The following is a 12,956-nucleotide window of genomic DNA, read 5'->3' on the forward strand; positions in this document are numbered from 1 at the left end:
GGTCGGTCGGTCGGTCGAAATGTGTGGCTGCCGCTGCGATTATTTGTCAGAACACTCACTACTATTTTTGGAAGGAATTTGCACGGGAACTAAAAACACTGGTTGAATCAAAGTTGTTTATTTTAACTTACGATTGATACATGTGGTCGATGGGAGAATTGACAGGATATTAGGTTAAGGTGAAGGAAGTACGGTAGCGCTGTGGAAGTGGTACTGTGACAAGGGGACGGAGAAAAGAAAAGAGAGCGAGACGTCGTCCTGATGGTCTTTTATACCCTGGAACTGCATGGTACCAATCCACCGGCGTTGCCAACCTTTGTAGTTGTTGATGGTGAGTTGGTGGTGGCCTAAAGGGTCGTGGCGGTCGCCACACAGGAATTATCCATATAACAACAACATCGATGTACCAATAAATATCGATTAAAAAACATCGATATGTATAAAACTATCGATGTTTTCGGTAACAGAAAAAACTGTCTATTATATTTATAAAATTTAAAACAGAAAAAAATGACATAGTTGACTTTCTTAACACTCCCTTTCAAATGGATCTGCCACAAGAGAAACTCTAAAGATATCAACTAAACGTGTACATCATATCATTCACAAATATTTGGGTATGAAAAAGCTCTGTGCAAAGTGGGTGTCGCGAGAGCTCACTTTTGACCAAAAACAACGACGAGTTGATGATTCGGAGCAGTGTTTGAAGATGATCAAGCGTAACAAACCCGTGTTTTTGCGTTGATATGTGGAAATGGATGAAACGACAGACATCCGAGTGGCATACGATGAACCCGCTCCTAAGCGTGGGAAAACGCAACAGTCGGCTGGCAAGGTTATGTCGTCTGTATTTTGGAATGCGCATGGAATAATTTTCACTGACTATCTTGAAAAAGGAAGGACCATCAACAGCGACTATTACATAGCGTTATTGGACCGCTTAAGGGACGAAATCGCCGAAATACGACCGCATTTCAAGAAAAAGAAAGTGCTGCTTCACCAAGACAATGCACCGTGTAAAAAGTCAGTGAAAACAAAAAACGAAAACCATGAATTCGGCTTCCTATTGCTTCCTCATCCACCGTATTCTCCAGATCTGGCCCCCAGCAACTATTTCCTGTTCTCAGATCTCTAGAGAATGCTCGCTGGGAAGAAATTTTCGTCGAATGAAGAGGTGACGCCGAAACTGAGGCCTATTTTGAAGTTGGAGGGCCACTATAACGGTGTATCATCATTGAAGGGAATTATGATGAATAAAAAAAATAATTTTGCCAAAAAATTTGTTTTACTATGGTAGGCCGGGGACTTTTCAATTGACCTGTTGGGTTCCAAATGTCCTCCTAATAAAATATTTTCTTTACAGGTGTTTGTGATGGTAATTTAAAAAAACCAATGAATTGCAGCGAAATGGCATTCTCAGCTCCTTCCTGCTAAGATGCAAAACAATTCTGTAATTATAGAAGTTAAGTTAACACTCTATATAATACTCTATGAAAAATAATAACACTTGACACCAATAACAATGTAGCTAGGTGGAATTTTAGGCAACTCAAACAAATTCGAAGACAACTGAGAACTTTATATATTATTTATAAAAATTTGCAGGTAGGCTAGAAGATGATCAACATTCAGTTAAAATATCTTGTAGTATCAGTTATTATATATTGAGAAAGATTCGTAAGTACGATTTGAATCAATTTTTTCACGATCTCAGTACCGATTCATTAAAAAAATTTTTACTTTTCTTTTGGACTTTTCAATTGACCTGTTGGGTTCCAAATGTCCTCCTAATAAAATATTTTCTTTACAGGTGTTTGTGATGGTAATTTAAAAAAACTAATGAATTGTAGCGAAATGGCATTCTCTTTCCTGCTAAGATGCAAAACAATTCTGTAATTATAGAAGTTAACTTAACACTCTATATAATACTCTATGAAAAATAATAACACTTGACACCAATAACAATGTAGCTAGGTCGAATTTTAGGCAACTGAAACAAATTCGAAGACGACTGAGAACTGTATATATTATTTATAAAAATTTGCAGGTAGGCTAGAAGATGATCAACATTCAGTTAAAATATCTTGTAGTATCAGTTATTATATATTGAGAAAGATTCGTAAGTATGATTTGAATCAATTTTTTCACGATCTCAGTGCCGATTCATTAAAAAAATTTTTACTTTTCTTTTGGACTTTTCAATTGACCTGTTGGGTTCCAAATGTCCTCCTAATAAAATATTTTCTTTACAGGTGTTTGTGATGGTAATTTAAAAAAACTAATGAATTGAGCGAAATGGCATTCTCAGCTCCTTCCTGCTAAGATGCAAAACAATTCTGTAATTATAGAATTTAACTTAACACTCTATATAATACTCTATGAAAAATAATAACACTTGACACCAATAACAATGTAGCTAGGTGGAATTTTAAGCAACTCAAACAAATTCGAAGACAACTGAGAACTTTATATATTATTTATAAAAATTTGCAGGTAGGCTAGAAGATGATCAACATTCAGTTAAAATATCTTGTAGTATCAGTTATTATATATTGAGAAAGATTCGTAAGTACGATTTGAATCAATTTTTTCACGATTTCAGTACCGATTCAATAAAAAAAAACAATTAATAAACGAAAAATTAAAAACAAAACGAAAAAGTATTTTTAATAAGGTTTAAAAGTGAAACAATAAATTTCTAATGAAATATGTCTGATCGTCAAGAGCCACAGTGGCAGGCATTTTTTTTCTCTCATAACGGTTTCGTATACCATAAAGCAATTCATTTCGGGTGTTATTAACCTTCGCTTAATATCTAGTTCATATTGTAAATGTCCATCACATAGTAAATGTTATTAACTTACGGCGAAGTCCCGTCTCGGCTACCAAGGAGCAAAATCAAGTAACAAAATGTTATCACCATAAATCAGAGATGAAGCGCGTACCTTTGAGGCGTGGTACCGATGCGGCGTCAAGCAGTACGGTTCCCATCGTAACCAAATGGGTTCTTTGTTGTTATGTTAATCAGATCGCAATGGAATGAATGACTAATTATTCCGCGGCTAAATAGTTTGATTTCGGATTAAGACATGGGTGGCACACGACAGTTATAAAATAGTTTTAATCACATTCACCATAAAATATTTTTTGACACAACAGATTAGAACAAATAGGAAGATATTTTAATATATTATAATATGTTTTAATCATAATAACACCATATATCGAAAACCATAAGAAAGAATAAGATAAATCTATCTGCGCCATTTAACAGATGACAGGGACACCGACTACTCGCTCTAAAAACAGATAGACATATTGATAGTCAACCTTAAAGGCATCAATTACGAAAACCGAAATTACTTTTTCACCAACATATACGTCATCTTTATGCCACCACCCATTCTGTAATTTATAACCAGGCACGTCAAAAGTAAATTCACAAAACATAAAGTACACGCACAAAACTCAATGTATAATAAACCACCGGAATTAATTTTATTTACCTACGCCTATGTTAAGGCCGCACCAATCTCGATTTAACATAAAATACAGGCAATAAAGATCTATTGTTTCAAAAAAAAAACTAGTCTAGTAGTCGAGAAATAGTATTGCTCGAAGCTACTTATAGACTAGCGATTGTTATCTTCAAAGCAGAGCGGTAGCCGTTTGGAAATAGTCTAGGGAGTTTTACCAATCTAATTTAATGGAGTACCTTTATATTCCCAAGCTGGTTTCTTTTCAAACATGAACTTTTTATTACCGATGATTTGATTCCCATTACAGCGGAGATAACAATGTCTTAAGTGTCTTAAATGTACCTAATCTTTGGTGATAAATTGTTTCAATTAGTTGAAGATACGTTACGTATATTGTTTTTCACTAGAGTATCCATTAAATATATTAAAGTTAATTTTAAAGTGCAGATAACCGGGTTTATTTATTTGTATTCATATCATATTAGTTAAATGTAGTAGCCCAAAAACTTTAACTTAAAAAAATTCAAACACTTATCTAAAAATCTGAACTAACACAGAGTAAATGCACAGCACTCAAGATTAAATTGGTCCCTAACTATTAAAAATATATAAATATACAGAAAGTATAATGTTATTAACACACAGATACAAATAACTACACAGAAAAAAAAACAATATTAACATACCTTAATGATAGATTTTTTATTGATTAATATTTGCAGAAACCAAGAAAAAAACTTATAAAAAAAGACGACACTCTAAAATAATTATCAATTCAGCTCCATCTATCAATTTATTTTTAAGGGTTTTTACAAATTTATATGCTTCAGTATTTCGATTATATTAATCATATATAGAAAACTACTTATTTAAAAAAATGTATCATACAGATATCTTTATTACATAAATGTCAACCATAATTATAGCTATACCGAACTAGGGGTCGCAACAAGCGTATTTGTATCCGAAATTGTAAATAATTATCCAGCATCTACCCCAAAAATTACTCATCTTCTATTTTTTAATTACTCCATATAGTTTGACCGCAGTTGTTCTGGTCATCTTTAAAGTTGGTTTAATTTAAAGATCAGTTCGGCAACAGTGTAATAATTGTCATGATGACATCTAGTCTGAGATACGCGTCTATTATGTAGTTTAAAAAGAAAAAAATAATTTTATTAGTTAAATTAAGCCAAAGAAAATGCAGTTTATTAAAGGACGTGTTCAAAGTCTTTGTCCCCAAGATGACATCGATAAAAATATAAGTTAACAAAAGCAAATCATTATTCAAAAAATATAAAGGTATGGAGTGAGATAAGGGAATAACCTTGGCCCTTTTGTTTATTTACATAATATAAAGATAGGGACAAACAAGATATTTTCTATTAATATTTATGTTTTGTGTTGTCTATTTTTTCATGTGCGTTAAACAGCGCAAGAAAGTGGTAATCAATATACATATTTTTTAGCTACATAATGTGTAATTGCATCCTATTATATATTAATAAGCATATATATTTTTAGCTGCAACTTAAAAAATTCCTCAAGGATATAATTTCTGAAATGGGCTGTGTAAACAGCAAAACAGATATCAATGATACACATCCAAATATATTTCATGTTATTAATGTAAATGATCGGGGGAGACCTGTCAGCAGGGGAAAATTGGAGGTATTAATATAATTGTCTTCTGTCTTAGTATATATACATTTATTTATATATTCTTAGGTCACAGAGACAGAATTAATCTTTCACCAGAAAGGAAAGAATCCTATTAAATGGCCTCTTAGGTCATTAAGAAAGTATGGATGGGATGTGGATACTGATGTTTTTAGTATAGAATGTGGTAGGCGTAGCCCAACAGGGCCAGGTTATTACGCATTTAAATGTAAGAAAGCTGAACAATTGTTTAATATGGTGCAACAACATATTTTAGGTAATGTACTAATTTAAAAATTATTAATAGCAAAAAAACAATTTAACTTATTTTTTAGGAGGAATTCAGGAATCTGTAGAAAATTCAAATTTATTGAATACAGTGAACCAAAACAATGGTGAATTTTCCGTCCCACCAATATTAACAGGACAACCAGTCCAGAGGCATTCAGAGAGTTATCAGAACAGTACTCATTCTGATCAAGGTTATTTAAATCCAATACATCCGATTTCAAGGTTTGCAAGATTATTTTACATGAAAAATAAAGAGGTTGAAAAATAACTCTTATTTTAGATCCCATACTGGTGTATTGAGTAGACCTGGATCAGTATCAAGGTAATAACGGATTCTCAATATTTATTACTAATTTTGTTGAACGTGGCTTATTTCTAGCAATGGGGGTCAGTTGAGTCCAACTACTATATCTCCACCTCCGGTAATTACTGAAGTACCACCACTGGAACACAATAACAATAAAAGGAATAGTACAGTAGTTGAAAATGGTGTGGGGCCTCCCAGCTATGCAAATTTAAATCCGTGTGACATAGGTGAGTTTTGCAATTATTTTTTTTAAGTTCAATATGAAATTGTTTCTATTTCATATTTCGAAACATTCGGGTATAAGTAGATTGTATATAAAAAGATACTCTCTGTGTTATAAAGTCTGGAAAATTATAATATTTTGTTTTAGAATTTATTGTATTTTATACTTAATTTTAGCCCATAATGCACATTTGATATTCATTATTTAATTTTAATTGATGTTTTAGCTGACCCCACTTGTCATGTATATATGAATGTGGATACCAAAGAAATTGTGAGCAGCTTAAGCCAAAGTAATTTTATAGAAAATAGAGAATATCAAAGAGAAGTTAGTGAAGAGATACATTGTTATGCAAATATTGATACGAGGGAGGTGGAGAATATACCATTAAGACAGGTATGTATAAAAATTAAACAAACATATTTTTAATAATGTAATCCGAATTCTTATCTTATAATATAATTCTTATCTTACCATTTTTTCTGTGTTGTTCTGGGACTTGCTACAATCTGACATCCTTAAACATGAATTATTCCAAAAATGAAATAATCATATTAATGAATGATGTTAATAACACTTTAACACACTTTAAGCACTTCCGGCACTATTAAACTAATTTTTTTGATACGACATCGACGAGCAGGATTTTTTTATAAAACTGCTTTTTTTAACTTTTCCACTCAAATGGTGAAGCTCAAAGGATTTAAATTTTATTGACTGTATTTTTGATACATTTGCTTGTAACTTAACTAACATAATGAATCGATGATTTACCTCGTAAAGTAATGGCTCCTCTTTAAGGAAGATTGCTATGAGTTAAATTAATTTCAATTTTCTGATTTTTTTACACTTTTCCGCCCATTGACGTGATAGAACGATGTCGGTTCTAAAGCTACCTATTTGCATTTTCACCGTTTCAAAAACGTCTATCAAGTAAGCCATGCTGTGACAATCTGAAGAAATGTTGGTGTATCTATCAGTAGTGTGTAGTTCTCTTATTTGATGTTCTTTGTAATATCAGCTGTGATGTGACATGTGAGAAAAAATTCCTGGGGTTTTTATAGCCGCCACATATTTAAATATTACAATAGCCATAACTCCAAAAATACAAGGAGAGATTTGGTGCGGCGGTTGGAATATTGTTTGCGATTGAAAATGGAGAAATGTAATTAAAAAGTGTGCTATGTTTCGCATTATTGCTAAATATGGCGACGGAATACTATCTTAATTGGCTCTCGCGAAAATTAACCATTTACATATAGCTAGCTACAGAAAGGAACTCTACAGAAGAAAGTGTATAGTTGAAGGCGAAAAACATAGTTAATATCTGTTAGATGCACAATTAAAGCGCAGTGACATCAATATTTAGATTTCAAGAAATCTCTGTACCTGTGAGTTAAGGCATATATATTGTCGATAATAATTCCCTGTAATTGATGATAATAATAATCGTAGCCCTAATAAAAATGTTTTTGTTTGCAGCAACACAGTACTGTCAGTAATGTTACTATCCCCAACCACGGTGATATAGTTCAAATGTACATGAGTAACAGTGTTCCATGTACGCCTACAATATACAACGACACAGATTACGTCACAGTGAGGGAAGTGAATTACGCCGAACTCGATTTGGACTCAAACAAGGCCAGTAGCGGTGCATGTTCCGAGACAAAAGCCGCAGCCACTAAACAAGGAGCGAAAGTGAGAACCGCGGGGTTGCAGGAAAGCCCGAGCATCAAGAAGAAAAGCTACGCCACGATCGACTTTCCCAAGACCATCGCTCTCAGTCAGAGCATCAACCCCAAGGCGGACCTGGAAGAAGGCAGTCGTAAGACGAGACACAACTCGACGATTAATTCCTCCAGCGATTGAAAATGTGGTATGCCAAAAACGTTTTATTAGTTTTTTTCCATAACAAAATAATAGAATAATTTTCGGTGTTTTTGTTATAATTTCTCGGTATAAATTACTGCTATTCATAGTGGATAGATAGATGTATGTGATAAATCTGAATTTAAACTCCTCCCAATTATTTTTACTATAATGCTTCTGTGATAATGAGCATTACATTAAAAGTTGAGAAAGTAGCGTCCAAGTTTTATAATAACGTTATCAATCTGAAAATACTTTTTTAATATTAGGTTTTTGTCAACTAATTTGAGCCTGAGATGTCTAGGTTTAAAAAGAAATGAGGATTCTCATTTATCCAAATTATATATGATGCTGTAACAGTATATTTTTAGATAAATTAGTTATTCTATTATTTTTTTATGAATTTGTTCGCAACAGTTGAATATATGTTTTAAGGGGTTATACGAGTTTTTGGAAGATTAGAAAATGAAAGTGAATACATTTTTTGTGCGGTATAAAACACCAACATTAACATTTATCTTTTTATACAATTTTAAATTAAAAATTTGTACAATTCTGACCTAATTGGTGAAAATTGCTCAGAAGGGACTTTCTGAAATGTTTTTAAAAATCCGCTAGTGATTGAATGAAGGATTTTAAAAATTGCAATTCCAATTTTTGTCGAAGTTATATATACATAAAGGTTCAATTGTTGATACTATTTAATTGTAATAAGTTGTAAGTGATGTTTTTAGACAAGTGTGATCCAAATATTGCTCCAGGCTAGTCTAACCTACTGAGATTAGTTTCCAAGTACTCTCTTTTTGATTAAAAAATAGATTTTTAAAAGATTCCAAAAGTCATGTAACCCCTTATTTATTTCTGATATATATTGTTCAAAATTTTATCAGAATCTTTCAAAGATTTTATTGAATCCCTTTTATTACCAAAAAAATATAGAGTTACTCGACAATATAATTATATATGTTTTACATTATATAAAACAGTTGGCCTCTTAAATATAGCCTATTAGGTTTTTTCGATACTCACATATATTTATTAAATTATACGTAACATACAAAATGCTAACAAAACATTTTTAACTATGACCTTTTGTAATATTCCCATTGAATTTTATATAACATTCTAACGATCTTGCTTATTTAATGATATTACTAATTATCTGAACCTAAATTTCGATTTTTATAAAGTAATATAAGGTGTACATTATTAGATAATAATAGGTAGGAGAAGAATGAAGCAATAAATATGTCGTAAGAAAAAATATATATGTATTTTGAGATCTATTTGAATAACAACAGATACTAACTATTTTACTTGAATAAGCAACGAATTGGAAAACTAGTGCAAATATATTTTTAATACACTTATAAAATAATCTGATGAATGTCTTGATATTGATTTGGTAAGGTAAGATTAACAAGGTCTTATTAATTATCACATTCTACACATCACTAGCATTTTGTATGTTTAAAAATAGTTAATAACTATTTTCAGATTGTTATTAAGGGTTATATGGGTTTCAAAAATTAAATAGCCAAAAAATTTATTTAAAACTTTTTCCTTTTTGAACACCTATGAAAAAGTTTCAAGATAAGATAAGATTCAGATTTATCTGATGACTTCAATGATTCTTGAATACTCATTAACATTTTTCAGTAATATTGAAGGTTTAACGATTCGCATTTAACATTTCGTCCAAGTTTTTGGTCATATATTCGACTACGATTCAAACAACCCTTAAATGGTTAAAGTTTGAATTTGAACATCATTCATCATTTCCGACAGCTAGAACAAACTACCGTTTTTTCTATACACTGTTTCCAAAGTCGTATAACATTTATGACAGAACTACTTCTCATGGTACCCATTATGATTTTGAAGGTCATGAAGACGTGCAGAAATTTTTTATTGCTTAATCGATTAGAGTAAAGCCGTGGTGTAGTGTTATGTGATAAAAATGTCACCTTTATATTTGGATGCAGATATTCAAGTATTGTGAAAATAGAACAGCAGTTTAAGTGCTTTAAAACCAGCGACGCACTTCTCACTTAAAATTTAAATATAAAACTTGTACATGCACCATAAGCACTTATTCAGTTTTATGTCCACCATCAGAAATTAAGTTTAAATGTTCTTCCGGATATCTTTCTGCTGCCTTTTTGTCTCACCAAATGATGTTTGTTAGAAAAATGTACTGTTTCTGGGTAATCTTTCCCAATGGGCGACATTTCCAAAAAGCTTTTATACTAGATTGTTATTTAAATTTACCTGAAACTTTGAATTAGATAAAATTGGATTAATAAATTGATCTTTTTAAACCCTTCAAACTCATGTAACCCTTTGAAAAGAGAAATATTTTCTAAAAGAATGATCTAATTCATTTGTTGACTGAAAACAGTGTACAATATTTATTTCCTTGCTGTGAGTGATTTCATAACGAGACATTTCGTTGTAATTGAAAACATGTTTATGCTGTTCCTAAGAATCTGAAATTTTTCTATAAGAAGCTTTATTGTGTATATAAGGATACTTTACATGCTTTTTTATATGAAGTTTTTCTTTTTTAATGTTTTTTGACGTTGAGAAAGGCCTAATAAGATATGTGCGCAAAAATAGGTGAAACAATATATTATTTTTGTATCATTTTGCAAGATATATTGATGGCATTGTCTTTCAGTGAATGCTTCATAAGTATGTCACAATATATGCTCAAAGAAATTGCAGAACTTTACTCATATGGGATAGAGATTTTATTCTATTCTGATACGTAAATATATATATAATCGAGTGTGTTTTTAAAAGTGACTGTATAGAATAAATGCTTTCGGGCATTGATTGTGGTTGTCTAAGTTAACGGTTAGAATTGTTTCGAAGATAACTAAGTTAAGAAATGGGAAAATTCTATTTTCTCTGTTGATTATTTTTTTACATAACGAAAAGTCTCTGAAAAAAAATAGTGTGTAATTGTGTATGTGATTTGTTAAGAAAAAATATAGCCAAAGTTAAAAAAAAACACAATAGTAGGAATCGAAGGAAATCCAGTTTTAGAGGGTATTGTACTATATATATAGGCGAAAGGTAATATTTTTTGTAAGATAAAAGTTTAAATACCAAAGATATTAATTTTAAAATGAACCATGGTGGTGTACAGACCGTGTAACTACGCCAAAATATATTTATACTGGAGCAGTGTAATTGTATAGTTAATATGTTTTTGTAAGAAATATTTTATTGAGTGTTACCGTGTAAAATTAATGTATATGATAGTAGTCTATTGATAAATAAATTTTACGGCCTGATCAAATACTTTTCTCGGCGGAGGGGAATTGAGATAGTTGGCGGTGTAAAAGTATTTTACCAAAAATCCATGCCAAAAATGTAGAATAGGTTATTAGCGTTAGATTAAAGACGTTATTGTATTAATTTTTAAATAAAGAGCGTTTTCTTAAATTAGTTATTTCAATTATTTCAAATACCTTTCTAATATTATATTAATATATTTCAGCAAGTTCTGAGCCTGGCATATAGATGAGGTAACTTCCTCGCCTTCATATTTATCTCATGGGTCGACCTACATTTGTGTTTCACCTCGAGGGGTTGAAATGCCATACAATGTTATGCTCTGTTTGGGATCTTGATGTCCTTTTATTTCAGGCAGCGTTAGATGAGTTTCTTGATCCTATACGAATATAGCTCATCCATTATTATTTATTTAACTTAAACATTATTCAGTGTTATTGTTGAAGTTTACACGGAGACAAAATTGTTGAAATATGTTATTGTTAAGCGTTGGATGGGAGATTTTAGCGCATCCACCATATAGTCCGGATTTGTTTATTGTTTTTTAAGATTAAGGGGTTCTGTTCTGAAAAATAGATCAATAATACATTTTCGAACATTATTTTTTTTAATGTTATTACTGTATTGGAGAAAAGTTATTTTGGGAAACACCTGATGTTTTATATTGGAACCTTATAATATCGGTCACATTTTCAGACAACTAATTTTAATTGGTTTTAGTAAAGCCTCTGTTGTAAGGTATTGGTAAAACTATAAAATTCAAATAATTTTATCTATAATCTTTTTTAAGATTAAGGGGTTCTGTTCTGAAAAATAGATCAATAATACATTTTCGAACATTATTTTTTTTAATGTTATTACTGTATTGGAGAAAAGTTATTTTGGGAAACACCTGATGTTTTATATTGGAACCTTATAATATCGGTCACATTTTCAGACAACTAATTTTAATTAGTTTTAGTAAAGCTTCTGTTGTAAGGTATTGGTAAAACTATAAAATTCAAATAATTTTATCTATAATCTTTTTTAAGATTAAGGGGTTCTGTTCTGAAAAATAAATCAGTAATACATTTTCGAACATTATTTTTTTTAATGTTATTACTGTATTGGAGAAAAGTTATTTTGGGAAACACCTGATGTTTTATATTGGAACCTTATAATATCGGTCACATTTTCAGACAACTAATTTTAATTGGTTTTAGTAAAGCCTCTGTTGTAAGGTATTGGTAAAACTATAAAATTCAAATAATTTTATCTATAATCTTATGAACCAATTGGGTATAAAAATTAGTAAGAATAAATTTAGTTTACAATTGAAAAAAAATGCTTTTTAGGTGTAAATTTAGGTCCTTTTGACCTCGAACTTAAAAATTAATAAATGGAAAAACATTTTCAGGTAACTGAATCATAACAATCTAGTCTTAAAATCAATTAAGCTTCTGCAAGACGGAATTGTACTATATTTATTACAAATTGTGTACCTGGAAAGGCAGCAACTGGTTTTTGTTTTTTAATTTTGAGCCTAGCCAAGGTATTCAACTCGAGGTAGAGTCTAGTTCTGGAGAATTCTGGCATGCGCACATGGATTTTAATTTGCAACTTTGCCAGTTATTGAAAATTATAGTATATTTGAAGATTATAATATAAATAGAATACATTATCTTGAATTCACAAGTTATCCTAATACGTCTATTGAAACCCAAGTTAAATGTTTTCCTTAATTTTTGGTCCCCTATAATATAAAAAATACGAAGAAACTTTCATAAAAATCTATCATTTTAAAATAATTTTGAGAGAATAATGAGAAAATAAAACAATATGC

General features: G+C 30.9%; 1 protein-coding gene across 1 annotated transcript; it reads left to right on the forward strand.

The window, feature by feature from the left end:
* Nucleotides 1-4,501: 4,501 nt before the first annotated feature.
* LOC143191337 (uncharacterized) lies at nucleotides 4,502-11,284 on the forward strand. The gene is made up of 8 exons (XM_076396272.1): nucleotides 4,502-4,781; nucleotides 5,004-5,150; nucleotides 5,208-5,415; nucleotides 5,474-5,651; nucleotides 5,710-5,751; nucleotides 5,809-5,963; nucleotides 6,186-6,355; nucleotides 7,442-11,284. Exons 2-8 carry the CDS (start codon nucleotides 5,043-5,045, stop codon nucleotides 7,829-7,831), a joined length of 1,251 nt encoding a protein of 416 aa, XP_076252387.1. The 5' UTR covers nucleotides 4,502-4,781; nucleotides 5,004-5,042; the 3' UTR covers nucleotides 7,832-11,284.
* The last annotated feature ends 1,672 nt before the right edge of the window (nucleotides 11,285-12,956 follow it).

The sequence above is a fragment of the Rhynchophorus ferrugineus genome, unplaced genomic scaffold (genome assembly GCF_030347505.1).
Source record: "Rhynchophorus ferrugineus isolate W39M unplaced genomic scaffold, kcgeb_rfMv2 rfM2, whole genome shotgun sequence".
Lineage (NCBI taxonomy): Eukaryota > Metazoa > Arthropoda > Insecta > Coleoptera > Curculionidae > Rhynchophorus > Rhynchophorus ferrugineus.